We start from the raw sequence: 16,764 nt of genomic DNA, 5'->3' as shown, positions 1-16,764 counted from the left end.
TCCTATGATCCATCTGCAGCTTTTCTATGATAATATTTCTCAATTTCACCTCAGACTCTGTCCAGTTCACATGTAGAGACTCTGGTATGCCATCCACAACAATATTATTCCATCTGGACTGTCCCTCTAGAATAGATCATCTGTTTTCCCAGTCATTGTTAATAATGATTAACAGACTTTGCTGATGTCATCTCTCACAGACTTACAGTTTGTGGTCATCTTGCTGCAAGCCTCTTTCAGGACATCCACCTCTTCCTGGTAGAACTACAAACTGTTGTTAAGGTACTGGACATCTCTGGTCAGATCGTCCATTCTTTTGTTAGTTGAATGGACAATTATTTGGATAAAGCTCTTGAAGCTATTTTCCTGTTGCTGTGACAACTGCTTTTAGACATATTTTTGTTGATTTAAAAGATCACGCACCTGTGATAGAGAAACACTGTCCTCTTCATTAGCTTTTGACAGCATGGTAGCAACGTTGGCTACTGATGGTACTCCTTGCAGCTCAAGCCAGGACATGTCGCAGGGCAGATGGACAACAGCAGGGATTTAAACAGCCACAAGCCCAGAACAATCCGCAGTCCCAGCCACAAGGGTTAACCATATCGCGGGCTGTGTTCAAGCTGTCAAGGAAGCCTAGCTAGCTTGATAGCAGCTATGCTAGCAGACCAAGCAGCTTCAGATAAACGTGGGTAACTGTTGACTTTTCATACAGTATACATTCATATAATCAGGGAGAATACAGCCAAATTCAGCTAAGAAATGTTATACAAAACATGGTTGGTTTGGTTAACGTGGTCAAATGGCCACCCAAATGTCCCACTGACACCAGCTCAAGTATGGATTCCCACAATGGTGAGTGGAGAGGTGAACCGTTTGGTCATATTGATAATTGATAGTGAGTGTTGTGAGCTCAAGTATGCAGTCACTGTGGGAAAGACAGTCATGGCCAGGGTCATGTTTAGGGTTGATGCTGTGTGTGATGCTGATTCTGTGCCACATTCCCCTGTTCTTCCACGCATGTCATTGCTAACGTTGCTAACTGTCGACAGTTGACACTGCATACATCTTCCTATCATACAAAACATGTCACTCAGGAGTCCAATAAAATGAACCGTTGATCTTGATCATGTGGCATGACAATTACGTAAAAGTTCACCTCAGTATTCCCTTAGAGGAGAGTTGACAGGCAAACTATTGGTCAGATATTGTGGTCATTGACAGTGAGTGTTGTGAGCTGAATTATGTGGTCAGTGTGGGAAAGACAGTCACGTCCAGGGTTAAGGTCGCAGTCAGTGACAGTAACGGTCCAGACAGACTGGAGGGTTCCATGCCCGTCTCATTCTGATCCTATTTCAGACGGGGCTTTAATGCAGCTGTACTGCTACAGTGACACCCTCCAGAGAATGTGAGAGAGCCAGAGAGGGAAGGAGAGAGGGGGACAGAGGGAGAGAGAGAAACAGAAAGAGAGAGAGAGATTGATAGCTCACACATGAGGACTTGGCACAAGTAGAGTACAAGACAAAAAAAATGCACTCTTTCCCTCTTGGGCAGACCGTGAACCTCTCTCTCTCTCTTTTCATTCTTTGTCTCTTTTCTCCCTGTACTTTGGCAGATTTGTACTTTTAGCATGTTTGTTATCTGAGGCTAATGAATTGCTTTTGAGCAAAAACAATCCCAATTAGCACCAATGCTATGATGTAAACCCCACAATGTACATTAAACCCAATACAACCTTTGTCAAAGTTGGATAGATTTCTATGTTTCTGTGATGATGGTTCTTTATTAGCCTATAGTTTCAGATCAGTTTGCAGCCAACTCCTCTAATGTGTTAGCTGTCATGACAAAATTTATGTTTAAATGTTTGTTTACAGCTAATTCGAGCGAAAGCCTGGGGTATGGTATTACAATAGAACCCATGCTGTTTTCATTAGGGAGTGTAGATGACGTTATTATACCGCTGCCCTGTTCAATTTGGGTCCAGTGAGGCTTTAAAAAGGGTATTTTGTGCCAAACTTGGCAGCACACTTCTCCCAGCATTAATCAGCCCGGTCAAAAGGCTATAAACACTCTGGGTAGAAGTTGCCCACTAACACAGATCTAGGATCAGCTAACCTTCCCTAAACACTAACCTCAACCATTAGAGGAAACATTTTAAACTGACCATAGATCAAACTGTAGAAGCAACTTTATCCTTGAAAGCTATAAAGAGCAAAGAGCCATGTGACCCTGGCTCTTGGCCAATGGGAAGAGATGCGTGAGCTGGCCAATAAGGGCCTTCCCTGGGCACCACGCCTGCAGAGTGTGTCCAGATGTTGCTCTTACATTTTCCTCTTTTTCAAACGGGCTGGGGTATAACAAATACGTGGCAAACGGCCATCACATTACTCCCTTTCCTTTACTCCACAGTGAGGGACCACATAGCTGAGGTACTCTTAAGGTTGCGTATTAATAGGCTTTAATAGAGTTCTTCCCTTAATAGAGCTATAGTCTCCTTTCCTCCAATAGTGTTAAGTGGTTCCTTTCCTCGTCTCGTTTATTTTCAAGACAACTGATTAAGTGACAGCTATATGGTACAGACTTAACCAGTCTTTCTAGTTAAACAATGAAAGAGGGTTAATACTAATTGACCAATTGGAATTGGTGACTCCCATGAGTACTTCCTGATCTCTGTCATGACATAACCTATTCATTTTAAAAATAATCAATATGCCATTCTTCCATGACTAATCTGTGTTGATCACTCCTTAGGGTGGCAAGCAAAGGGTGAGGAGCTCACCTGAGACCAGGATGTCGTTGCGGAGGGCACAGACGGCGTACTCTGACTTGGTGAACTCTGGGAGCTTGGCCAGGGACTTCCACTCTCCTGTCACAGGGTCGTAACACTCTGTGTAAGGCAGGTTGAACCCCCCCACCCTCTCACAGCCCCCTACCACCACGATCACCTCTGAGAAGCCTGTCGACCTGCAGAGAGAGAGAGAGAGAGGGAACAAGAATAGGAGAGGGGAAGAAAAGGTCACAATACAGGTGAGGTGGGGCAGTAATAAAACAACAGCACAGTGACAAGACACAACAAAATAACAAATAAACAAAACACTAGTTGCTGTGGAGAAATAAGACAACACAGAAACACTACACGGAGCAACAATACACAACACAGCACCACTCCAGATGAACATACACAATACAGGTAATTAGAGGTCGACGATTAATCGGAATGGCCGATTAATTAGGTCCGATTTCAAGTCTTCATAACAATCGGAAATCGGTATACAATCGGTATTTTTTTGGCGTAGATTTTTTTTTAAAGAAAAAGTTATTTTTTTTAAACATTTGTTTTACCTTTATTTAACTAGGTAAGTCAGTTAAGAACACATTCTTATTTTCAATGATGGCCTAGGAACGGTGGGTTAACTGTCTCGTTCAGGGGCAGAACGACAGATTTTCACCTTGTCAGCTCGGGGGATCCAATCTTGCAACCTTACAGTTAAACTAGTCCAACGCAATATGACCTGCCTCTCTCTCAAAATCAAATCAAATCAAATCAAATTTATTTTATATAGCCCTTCGTACATCAGCTGATATCTCAAAGTGCTGTACAGAAACCCAGCCTAAAACCCCAAACAGCAAGCAATGCAGGTGAAGAAGCACGGTGGCTAGGAAAAACTCCCTAGAAAGGCCAAAACCTAGGAAGAAACCTAGAGAGGAACCAGGCTATGTGGGGTGGCCAGTCCTCTTCTGGCTGTGCCGGGTGGAGATTATAACAAAACATGGTCAAGATGTTCAAATGTTCATAAATGACCAGCATGGTCGAATAATAATAAGGCAGAATAGTTGAAACTGGAGCAGCAGCACAGTCAGGTGGACTGGGGACAGCAAGGAGTCATCATGTCAGGTATTCCTGGGGCATGGTCCTAGGGCTCAGGTCCTCCGAGAGAGAGAAAGAAAGAGAGAATTAGAGAGAGCATATGTGGGATGGCCAGTCCTCTTCTGGCTGTGCCGGGTGGAGATTATAACAGAACATGGCCAAGATGTTCATAAATGATCAGCATGGTCGAATAATAATAAGGCAGAACAGTTGAAACTGGAGCAGCAGCACAGCCAGGTGGACTGGGGACAGCAAGGAGTCATCATGTCAGGTAGTCCTGGGGCATGGTCCTAGGGCTCAGGTCCTCCGAGAGAGAGAAAGAGAGAAGGAGAGAATTAGAGAACGCACACTTAGATTCACACAGGACACCGAATAGGACAGGAGAAGTACTCCAGATATAACAAACTGACCCTAGCCCCCCGACACATAAACTACTGCAGCATAAATACTGGAGGCTGAGACAGGAGGGGTCAGGAGACACTGTGGCCCACTCCGAGGACACCCCCGGACAGGGCCAAACAGGAAGGATATAACCCCACCCACTTTGCCAAAGCACAGCCCCCACACCACTAGAGGGATATCTTCAACCACCAAGGTGACTGACTGCCTGTTACGCGAATTCAGTAAGCCAAGGTAAGTTGCTAGCTAGCATTAAACTTATCTTATAAAAAAAAATCAATCATAATCACTAGTTAACTACACACATGGTTGATGATATTACTAGATATTATCTAGCATGTCCTGCGTTGCATATACTCTGACTGAGCATACAAGCATACAAGTATCTAAGTATCTGACTGAGCGGTGGTAGGCAGAAGCAGGCGCGTAAACATTCATTCAAACAGCACTTTTGTGCGTTTTGCCAGCAGTTCTTCGTTGTGCATCAAGCATTGCGCTGTTTATGACTTCAAGCCTATCAACTCCCGAGATGAGGCTGGTGTAACCGAAGTGAAATGGCTAGCTAGTTAACACGCTAATAGCGATTCAAACGTCACACGCTCTGAGCCTTCTGGTAGTTGTCCCCGTTGCTCTGCATGGGTAACGCTGCTTCGATGGTGGCTGTTGTCGTTGTGTTGCTGGTTCGAGCCCAGGGAGGAGCGAGGAGAGGGACGGAAGCTATACTGTTACACTGGCAATACTAAAGTGCCTATAAGAACATCCAATAGTCAAAGGTTAATGAAATACAAATGGTATAGAGGGAAATAGTCCTATAATAACTACAACCTAAAACTTCTTAACTGGGAATATTGAAGACTCATGTTAAAAGAAACCACCAGCTTTCATATGTTCTCATGTTCTGAGCAAGCAACTGAAACGTTAGCTTTCTTACATAGCACATATTGCACTTTTACTTTCTTCTCCAACACTTTGTTTTTGCATTATTTAAACCAAATTGAAGATGTTTCATTATTTACTTGAGGCTAAATTGATTTTATTGATGTATTATATTAAGTTAAAATAAGTGTTCATTCAGTATTGTTGTAATTGTCATTATCACAAATAAATAAATAAAAATCGACCGATTAATCAGTATTGGCTTTTTTGGTCCTCCAATAATCGGTATCGGCGTTGAAAAATCATAATCGGTTGACCTCTACAGGTAATAGTGGAAAAATGAGACAGCAACAAGACACAACTCAGCAACACCACAATACAGGCGAGTCAGTTTTGATTCATGACTAAAGGGAAAGAGAGAAGGCAGTATGCTGCACAGCTTTAGATTGGTAATTCACAACGTGTAATGTGTAATACTTGACATGATTGTATTTGTCTACCTGGCAAAATGCACAGTCTTCTTAAGAATAGAATTTACCTACTAAAGGCTCTACTCCACTGAATATCAATGACCTCAATAATACATCCAAATGCTTCCCAATCGGGCCTGTTTGGAAAGTGTATGCCAGGGCTATAGCATGATCCCCTTCAACTCCACGGTACTGTCAAAGAAACATTCATCTTTATAATTAAACTTCAAAACATCCCCACCTGGATGAAATGCTAAGCTAACTTGAAATCAAACTCAATGACATGCTAGTTAACGTGTTTTGTGCACTTTTGCCTATATTAGCCTATATTGTCCTACATTCCCCACCTGTTTAGACACAGTACTGGTAAAGATTAGCTCAGGTCAGACACATGTATGTGAGAGATCAATAGAGGGCAGTCAGACCCCCAGACTTTCCCCATGGGGACCATTTTGGGGTTTGGAGGGTGGAGAATGGAGATGGCATGCATCTGTTGGCAGGAGCTGAAACTCGTGGCCCCCGAGGCTACACACACAGACAAAGACAAACATACAGGAGGCTCTATGTCTGGTCTGTTGTGATCTGCCTGGATACTGACACGGTACGCCTGAGAGAGACACGTCACCTCCTGGCTATCTAGCTGGCTATCTAACTGACACCCAGCGTCAGCACTGTTTAAACCAGTGGCGTCTAAACAGCAGATACTGTATGTATCTAGGTTGCTTTTTAAGAGCAATGGAAAATTATATGGATGAACTCAGAGCCACACACACTCACATGAACCTTTCTACAGTATATTGTACACAAACAAACAACATTAAAATAAACAGGACTGTGTGTGACACACTGCTTCACTTCTGCTATTAAAACAAGATCCAACGCACATGTGGTTCAGGCTACGAATGCTTGCAACCTAGCTATTCTGTCAGCAAACCGGAATGTGTATGGCTTTCCACCTCATGACACATTTCCATTTCAAAATGGGACTACAGAACAAACTAAATGAGTCTCTGTCTGCACAATAACACACAAGCAAAGGGTTATGAGTTCATGAACAAACCGTCTAGTGTGGAGGAGAAAACAGTGAACAGCGGGCACTGACATTCTACCTCACCTTTCTCTCGGTCTCATCTCTCTCTCTCTCTCCCTCACAGAAGAAAAGGTGGGTGGTTATTTGACCGAACTAAGAGTAAAGCTAAGATAAACGGCAGGTGTTTTCGTTTGCAAACAGACATTTCTAATACTTTGGGATCCGAGTTAATCTCCGTAAAATGAGTGTCAGATAAGTGACAAGCCAAGAGGAAATAGAAATGACCCATAATCTGCTTTCCAGCTCTCTGGCGAGCAAGAAGATAGATCTGGAACTGTACCGTACACAGTCACAACACTTCCTGTTTTAGCATATATACCAAATAACAAATAAACTAAACACTAGACGCTGTGGAGAAATATAACAACAACACAGAAACACTACACAGAGCAACAACAATGTCACTTTACCCCGACCTACATGTACATATGACATCCATTACCTCAACTAATCCCTGCACAGTGACTTGGTACCGGTATTCCTTGTATATAGCCTCGTTATTGTTATTTTATTGTGATACTATTTCCTTTTCTTTGGTGGTAGTTTCTAACTCTGCATTGTTGGGAAAGGGCTTGTAAAGTAAACATTTCAGAGTAATGTTGTATTCAGCCCCTGTCACAAATAAAATGTGACTTGATTTGAATGCACAACACAGCACTCCAGAGAAACATACACAATACAGATAACTAGCCCTACTTAGATGTATCAGAACATTCGGTCCCAAAAGATTTTCCATATTCATTTATCTTTGAGGGAAAATAAAGTTGTATTGAATTGAATAGAAGAGAGTGACCAAGTTGGATCCCTCTGAACTACACCTCCCAGCATCCCCTGCACTATACCTGCGTGGGCGGGTTCTGGGTGACATCATCTCGTTGCCCAGTACGTGGTACCGTCGGGCCTCGTGGAGAAGCTGGTAGCACTCTGGAGCGGTCTGGATGATCTGATCTCCTTCCACTGTCTGGACAAAGTAGTTGGGGTGCAGCAGGGGCAGACGGACGTGGTGCAACAGTTCTTTAAGCACGGGCCTCCGGGGCTCCACACTGTGGTACACCCAGCGCATCACTGCCTCAAACACTACCTCCTCCTTCCCGATGGCCAGTTCGTCACTGCATATGTACTCCTCCAGCTCGTCCCTCCTCAGGTCCAGGAACTCCTCGTGTTGGGCCACATCAGGGAAGCTGGCCAGGGCGTACGAGCGGCAACGGCTGGCTAGCTGTTTCAGAGAGTGGGCATCTGCGAAGCGCTGGATTCCCAAGCAGTTGCAAGGGTCTAGTTGGTCTTCTAGGAACTTGGCGCAGGCTTCACGCAGCGTGGAGATCTGGAAGAGGCTGGAGGTCTCGAATAGGAACTGCACGTTGTCGGTGGTGATCTTGGCGCGGCCCGTGTAGACGTAGCTGAGGAAGGAGTCCATGGCCTCGGCCAGAATGCCATTGATCTCCACCAGCATCTCGCGTGACTCACGGTGGTCGTTGCAGAACATAGCGCGGAAGTAGGAGGAGCAGGCAGAGAGCACAGCGCGGTGGCAGGGGAACTCGCGGCCCTGCACGCTGATGATCACGTCGGTGAAGAGGCGGCTGTCGCGGAACTCATTGAACACCTGCAAAATGGCCTCTGAGTGGGAGGAGCCGGAGGAGAAGTCCAGCACTTCATTACCGGTCAGCGTCTTGGAGTCCACCTCGAACACCTTGGGGAGGGAGAAAAATTGTGATGATGAGTTTGATTTTATGGTCCAAAGTGGTTTTACAATGTTTTATTATGTTTTACTATGTTTTTATTATGTTTTATTGTTTTTATTATGTTTTACTATGTTTTTATTATGTTTTTATTATGTTGTATTATGTTTTATTATGTTTTTATTATGTTGTATTATGTTTTACTATGTTTTTATTATGTTTTATTATGTTTTTATTATGTTTTATTATGTTTTTATTTGCCACTGGGGAATGATTGCTTCACATTGCACTTCTAATTGCTTTTCAAGACAAGATAAACACACTGGATTTATCAACACAAATGCACCGCAGTATAATTTCAGTATAATGTTTCAATTTTTGGACAAAATAAACAGCTAAGATGAACTCTGAATTCTGATGAAATTAGTGGGTTTGGTGTGCACCTTTCGTTTGACAGCGGGGGAGTCCCGGGTCCCAGAGTCCTCCCTGTTCAGCCGTCTGCCCAGGATCAACACCATGGCTGCTGCTCTGTAGAACTACCGGATACCTGGAAGAAAGCCAGAAAATCATTTTTAAATTGGTAATTTAATGTGTGGATCAAGCTACTATTTACAGGTTTTATAGGCCTGTATGTTTAAATCAGATTATACCCGATACATTATAGAGAGAGAGAGAATGTTATAAGCCTATATAAGTGTAAATCAGCTTATATGTTTTGCGTTATACCCTATAGAACTGTAGATCTGATTATACATGTGTTATAGATGTGTTTTAAGCCTGTGTAACTCGAGATCAAATCGTACAATATATAAGTATAAATCAAGTTATACAAGCTACATGAATTGAAGCTTAACTACTTAACTTGAACCATTGTTGCTGTGATGAATTGGAGAAAAGAAGTACACAACAGAGGCAGTAGATATAAAGAAGTCATAAGGGAAACAACCTACTTTGCGCTTCAGTGAGAAGAGAACGAGTTGAACAAACAATTCCAAAGCCTTCAGGGTAGAGATACAGTATCTTGCATCACAATAGAGCAGTGGTTCTCAAACTTTTTATAGTTCCGAACCCCTTCAAACACTCAACCTCCAGCTGCGCACCCCCTCCAGCACCAGGGTCAGCTGTACCCCCTCCAGCACCAGGGTCAGCTGTACCCCCTCCAGCACCAGGGTCAGCTGTACCCCCTCCAGCACCAGGGTCAGCGCACTCTCAAATGTAGTTTTTTTGCCATCATTGTAAGCCTGCCCCACACACACTATACAATAAATGTATTAAACATAAGAACGAGTGTGAGTTTTTGTCACAACCCGGCTCATAAGAAGTGACAAAGAGATCTTATAGAACCAGGGCACAAATAATAATATAATAATAATCAATAATTTTTCTCTTTATTTAGCCATCTTACATATAAAACCGTATTTGTTCATCGAAAATGGTGAATAACTCACCACAGGTTAATGAGAAGGGTGTTCTTGAAAGGATGCACATAACCCTGCATTGTTGGGTTGTATTGGAGACAGTCTGTCTTAAATCATTTTCCACACACAGTCTCTGCCTGTATTTAGTTTTCATGCTAGTGAGGGCCGAGGATCCACTCTCACATAGGCACATGGTTGCAAAGGGCATCAGTGTCTTAACAGCACGATTTGCCAAAGCAGGACACTCTGAGCGCAGCCCAATCCAGAAATCTGGCAGTGGCTTCTGATTAAATTACATTTTCACAGAACCGCTTGTTGCAATTTCGATGAGGCTCTCTTGTTCAGATATCGGTAAGTGGACTGGAGGCAGGGCATGGAAGGGATAATGGATCAAGTTGTTTGTGTCATCCGGGATTGCACACCCAACTCACTCAGGTGCTTCGCTAAATCACATTTGACATTGTCCATAAGCTTGAGTTCATTTGCACACACAAAAATCATACAATGATGGAAAGACCTGTGTGTTGTCCTTATTAATGCAGACAGAGAAGAACTCCAACTTCTTAATCATAGACTCAATTTTGTCCCGCACATTGAATATAGTTGAGAAGAGTCCCTGTAATCCTAGATTCAGACCATTCAGGCGAGAAAAACATCACCCAGATAGGCCAGTTGTGTGAGAAACTAGTCATCATGCAAGCGGTCAGACAAGTGAAAATGATGGTCAGTAAAGAAAACTTTAAGCTTGTCTCTCTATTTAAAAAAAAGTGTCAATACTTTGCCCCTTGATAACCAGCGCATTTCTGTATGTTGTAAAAGCGTTACATGGTCGCAGCCCATATCAGTGCATAGTGCAGAAAATACGCGAGAGTTTAGGAACCTTGCTTTAACAAAGTCAACCATTTCTAAGGTAGTGTCCAAAACATCTTTCAAGCTGTCAGGCATTCACTTGACAGCGAGAGCCTCTCGGTGGATGCTGCAGTGTACCCAAGTGGGGAGGGAGCAACTGCTTGCACGTGTGTTACCACTCCACTGTGTCTCCCTGTCATAGCTATTGCGCCATCAGTACAGATACCAACATGAGCAGCAGCTACGTTTGGCTACATACGGACCATTAGTGGAATTCCCGTGAGAGAGTAACGGTTAATGTGATCGGATGTTCATTATTTGACTAGGCTACCAGAATTTGACATTTGACATTCTTATTTCGCTTAATACCAGATGGTTTCATTTTATTTTTGGCAGCGAAACGAGGCTACTCGTTGTATAGCCCAAATGTATAGCCCCGTTGGAAAGTGGACGGGTTTAGACATTTTCAAATATCTCCTAAACCCTTCCTCTGGCTCTGTACTGAAGCAGTTGTGCCCCGGGGGCACAGTGCAACAGTTGACAAGGCCATAATCACAGAGACTATAGAGAGAGAGAGGTTGTTGTGCAACGGTAGCGGGGCCCACCCCAAATGTCAATTGCGTTTGTTGTGAAAGAAACCAGGTGAAGGAAAGACAGGCATCACGTCAACATGTTTTCAACAGTGGGCTAGCTATCTGCGAAGCCGGTTAAAACCGGGCCTACAGTCTTTTCAGCGGTGATCATCTAACTGCGTGGGCCGAACGGAAAGACTGACTGCCAAACCAGATCAATGGCAATCCATTCGGGGAGGGAGCCTCGTCCTCCTCTTCTGGAGTATCTTTTGTTCACCTCCACAGAGTGGCAAGGCGGAGGGATATTAAACGGGTATAAAGTATACCATGTCTGTTCATCAACTCACACATTTTGTCTAATGTTTTCTGACTTTGGTAAGATGGTAAAAGTGAAACAGGGACCCAGGAAACACGCACACACACCCACAGGTGTGGGCTATCCTATGCTGACGATCTCAAACCATACACGTTTAATTACTTCTAAAAATGGAATCCTTCATAACAACTGCTTTCTCGTAAAGATAAAGAAGTTGACATTTGCTTGCATTGTCTTGGAGGCACCAGCATGTGCCCCGTCCCTCCATGAGCACGTACTGGACAGAGGTCGTTAATAAAGCGAATGTGTCTGGCTTTACTGATAAATTAGGCCATTCTCCCTCCAGGCTATATTTAACCTGGCACACACAGCCAGACGCACAAGTGGAACCTGTTAGCGTGTGCTTATCATTGTCCGTAGCACCTCCTTCTAATCAAGCAATACAAAGAAAGTCAGGTTTTGCCAGTGGCTCTAGCCTTTTGGGGGCCCTAAGCGGGTTTTGGTTGGGGGGGGCACCTCGCAAACAAAACATTTTAGTGGACCCCCTCTTGACTTCGGAGAGAAACATGAGTTTTAAAGTACATTTCCTGCAATTCTACACATTTTGCCATGCTGCGAAGATACATTTTTGCAGTTTTAAAGCTAATTTCCTGAAATTCTACACATTTTGCCATGACTTATGCCATGTTAATATGATATCTGAGTGAGAATGACTAACAAAATCAATGGGGCCCCCTGGAGGTCAGGGACCCTGGGCATGTGCCTTGGGTGTCCAGTCCGTATTTGGCCATGATTACTACAAGTTTAGATTGATTGCTGGCTGGACTAACTACCAATCTAAAAATTGTTAGCTGAAATGGCTAATTGAGTGGCTGTCAGTGACTGACATAAGGGAAAATTGCTGATGCACAACCAAATATCAAAGTTGCACCTGATGAATTCTACTATTCTGACTCTCAATTATACATTGAGAGCCCCCCCCCCCCCCCCCCAGCAAAAAAAAAGCCCGGTCCTGGCCATAAAGACAACAACAAAGTGTTCTATGCAGCTATCACTTATCTAGCCAGAGTGACCAAATATCTTGTCATGTGTCTTTTTTGAGAGATTCGTTTATAGGCGAATTCTAAATTGGGAATGGTCATATAGCCTAGGTATAATTACGCGCAATAAACAAGCAAATCACAAAATCTTTGAGCAGATGAAATTCTGATCAGTATTGACATATTATGTATGCATCGTGGAATCGACCATTATAATGATTAAATGTCAATATAGATGCAGCAATAAGTGGACGATGAATGTCAAAACGTTTTGAATAAAAAATGCACAATAACAACTGCAAAAAAGTTCAAACCCCGTGAGTTCTCTTTATGGTAGGCATTATAATCTCATAAATTATACATTAGCCTATCTGGTAGCTTTTGTTTTTATTGTCGATGACCTCTTCTCGTCAACCTTGAACGGTGCTTAATTATGCTTAGCTCAACAAAGGCACACCAAATTCACTTAAACAGGATACGACTATCCAGTGCCACAATTGAATACAAGAACGTATTGAAATACACGTAAAGTATGAAATACTATTTTTTACAGTACGTTAGGACTAAAGACCTTACCTTATCCTGGAGTTTTCGTATGAGCCGCCTCGGCTATTTCGAGTGATGAAAAAAAACAAGAAACAAAAAAGTTCTGAAAATGTTGATCCGAAAATTCTTGATCCAAAAATGGTATGATGGCAATGTTTCTTATACAAAAAAATATATGTATCTATGCCTAGACATCATGATTTATTATGCTCGAGACAAAGAACTGTAACAAAGTGTAAACATCACACGGAGATACATATCACATCCTCGGGATATGCCGACCCAGTCAACTAGAAATCTTGGTGCTTATGGGTAGTGTATTTCAGTTGTCGAATCAGAAACAGCACTTCCCAACGTACCTTTGTCCTCCACGTGGCTGGTCTTTGTTTGCAAACACTCCCCTGACGTTGTCCACTTTTTCACAAAAACTCTTGAAACTTTGTTGTCAACACCGATTGAGTAATCATGTACAGGATATTGCCTAATAGTAATCTAGGCCTAATGATTATTCATTTAGTCACGTATGCGCATGAGTTGGGAGACTAGTAAAGTATAAATCAGACATACTTCAGTAACTTTCCTTATTGCTGAATGCTGACAAAGAGTTTTAAAGTTTAATTGGATGAAAACAACAATTTACTTTATTTACAATCCCACTCTGGTCAATAACATAGTTGTGTTACATCCTATAATATTACTTGTATTTTATATACAGTACCAGTCAAAAGTTAGGACACACCTACTTATTCAAGTTTTTTTGTATTTTTATTATTTTTTTTTAAAACTATTTTCTACATTGTAGAATAGTAATGAAGACATCAAAACTATGAAATAACACATATGGAATCATGTAGTAACCAAAAAAGTGTTAAACAAATCAAAATATATTTGATATTTGATATTCTTCAAAGTAGCCACCCTTTGCCTTGATGACAGCTTTGCACACTCTTGGCATTTTCTCAACCAGCTTCATGAGGTAGTCACCTGGAATGCATTTCAACTAACAGGTGTGCCTTGATAAAAGCTAATGTGTGTAATTTCTTTCTTTGTTAATGCATTTGAGCCAATCAGTTGTGTTGTGAAAAGGTAGTGGGTTGTATACAGAAGATAGCCTTATTTGGTTAAAAAAAATGGTCCTTATTATGGAAAGAAGGTTAGAGAAACAACAGTCCATCATTACTTTAAAATATGAAGGTCAGTCAATGCAGAAAATGTCAAGAACTTTGAATGTTCAAGTGCAGTCGCAAAAACCATCAAGTGCTATGATGAAACTGGCTACTAAACCACTACTAAAGGACACCAATAATAAGAAGAGACTTGCTTGGGCCAAGAAACACGAGTAATGGACATTAGGCCGGTGGAAATCTGTCCTTTGGTCTGATGAGTCCAAATTCAAGATTTTTTGATTCCAACCACCGTGTCTTTGTGAGATGAGTAGGTGAAGTGATGATCTCTGCATGTTTGGTTCTCACCGTGAAGCAAGGAGGAGGAGGTGTGATGGTGTGGGGGTGCTTTGTTGGTGACACTGTCAGTGATTTATTGAGAATTTTAGGCACACTTAACCAGCATGGTTACCACAGCATTCTGCAGCGATACACCATCCCATCTGGTTTGCTCTTAGTGGGACTATCATTGTTTTTCAACAGGTCACTGACCCAAAACACACCCCCAGGCTGTGTATGGGTATTTGGCCAAGAAGGAGAGTGATGGAGTGCTACATCAGATGACCTGGCCTCTACAATCCCCCAACCTCAACCCAATTGAGATGGTATTGAATGAGTTGGACCGCAGAGTGAAGGAAAAGTAGCCAACTAGGGCTCAGCATGCATGGGAACTCCTTCAAGACTGTTGTAAAAGCATTCCGGGTGAAGCTGGTTGAGAGAATGCGAAGAGTGTGCAAAGCTGTCATCAACACAGGGTGGCTATTTTAAAGAATCTCAAATATAAAATATATTTAGATTTGTTCAACATTTTTTTGGTTACTACATGATTCCATATGTGTTATTTCATAGTTTTGATGTCTTCACTATTATTCTACAATGTAGAAAATAGTAAAAATAAAGAAACATAAGTAGGAGTCTAAACTTTTGACTTGCAAGGTATGTATAAATAAATCTACATAAAAGCAATGAAGATGCTTGGAACTTTCAGGCATGGGTTAAACAAAGGATATGTTTTTCAGGTGTAACCCGATATGGGGCATTTGGGTAGAATGGTGGAAAACATGCTGCTGCAGCTCTCTACAAGGGACAAGGGGAGTGGTTAAATGGATCATGGCATAATTTCATAGCTGCATTATTATGTTGTACAATCCTACTCGGATAAGGAGAGCTATACTTAGAGAGCTACTTCCTCACGTCTCTGAATCACTTCTGTTTTTGGGTCTCTGGCCCATTTTCAATGTTTTGTCCCAACCTGTCGATGCAATGTGTCATCATAAGTCAAAAGCCTGTTTTGAAACACCATTACCCTCTAGTGGATATTCAGTGCACATGCATTCTTGATGAAATGATTAAAAAAAAAAAAAAAAAAAAATTGACTTTAGTTTAGACTGACATGATGGTTGATACAGTAGATAAGTAGGTAGTCACATACACATGATCTGTGATACTGCACCTTTAACATCCTGCAACAGATGTGGTTCCAGATGTTGTTGACTATCTGAGGGACATAATACAAAGCAGAGTCAATGATTTAGCCGGCCAACTTTGATGAGCAACCGGAAATAACCACAGATTTTATGGTTCACTTTAAAAGCTAAACTTAAATATGTCTTTTAGTTTGTTAAATCGATTAGACCATCACCATTTCAAGCTTATCTTTCTACAAAATAAAACGTTATTTCATCATTGTTTCATCATAATTTGTCAACGTGATGTGGTTTCATTTTATTTTTGGCCACGAAACGAGGCTACTCGTTGTATAGCCCAAATGTATAGCCCTGTTGGAAAGTGGACAGGTTTAGACATTTTCAAATATGTACTGTGATGTGGAATCTACATCGAAAATACATTGGATTTTGAAATAAGTCAACTGTTGTTTAGGGGGTGAAATTTCAACCACATGATTATGTAATCATGGTCACCAAATTTCAACATAGACAAACCTTATATTAAATATGTTGCATTTGTACCTTTAAAACAAAGTCAGGTCTTGAACGTTATATTCACTATCAGAAAAAAACAATAGGCTGGTCAGCACCTCCTGCTAGAGTATATATATATATATATATATATATATATATCTACAGTTAGCCTTTGGTCTCCCTGCCTGCCAAACCAGATCAATGTAAATCCATTCTGGGAGGGAGCCTCATCCTCCTCTTCTGAAGCAATAATTTATATGTTGGATTCACATCTCCATCTTTACCAAAAATTGAAGTTAAAGAATAGGACTAAATCAAATGTCATTTAAAAAGTGCATTTAAAGTTCGATTTGATTTAGTCTTATTGTTTAAATTAGATTTTTGGTTGAGATGGAGACTTGAATCCAACATATCAATTATACATTTTTAGACAAACTGGATTTAAAGCCCCTGGCAGAGGTGGAACTATACAAGCAGAAGATAAGCCTCCTTCAAATGTTGATATTTGGTTGCGTTGACAACCAAACACAATCCAATATCACTTTTGAAATACAATAAA

General features: G+C 41.7%; 1 protein-coding gene across 1 annotated transcript in view; it reads right to left on the bottom strand.

The window, feature by feature from the left end:
* Positions 1-13,531, bottom strand: part of LOC110508347 (kelch-like protein 24) — a 54,943-nt gene extending 41,412 nt beyond the window's left edge. The window contains exons 1-4 of the mRNA XM_021588796.2: positions 13,151-13,531; positions 8,823-8,926; positions 7,546-8,390; positions 2,780-2,964 (exon numbers count right to left, since the gene is read on the bottom strand). Coding sequence (XP_021444471.2) covers positions 2,780-2,964; positions 7,546-8,390; positions 8,823-8,897 — 1,105 coding nt within the window. The 5' untranslated portion in view covers positions 8,898-8,926; positions 13,151-13,531. The remainder of the gene's footprint in view (positions 1-2,779; positions 2,965-7,545; positions 8,391-8,822; positions 8,927-13,150) is intronic.
* Between the last annotated feature and the right edge of the window lie 3,233 nt (positions 13,532-16,764).

Source organism: Oncorhynchus mykiss, chromosome 28 (genome assembly GCF_013265735.2).
Source record: "Oncorhynchus mykiss isolate Arlee chromosome 28, USDA_OmykA_1.1, whole genome shotgun sequence".
In the NCBI taxonomy this organism is placed as follows: Eukaryota; Metazoa; Chordata; class Actinopteri; order Salmoniformes; family Salmonidae; genus Oncorhynchus; species Oncorhynchus mykiss.
The sequence above is the reverse complement of the archived record's forward strand: the minus strand, read 5'-3'. Positions and strand labels throughout refer to the sequence as shown.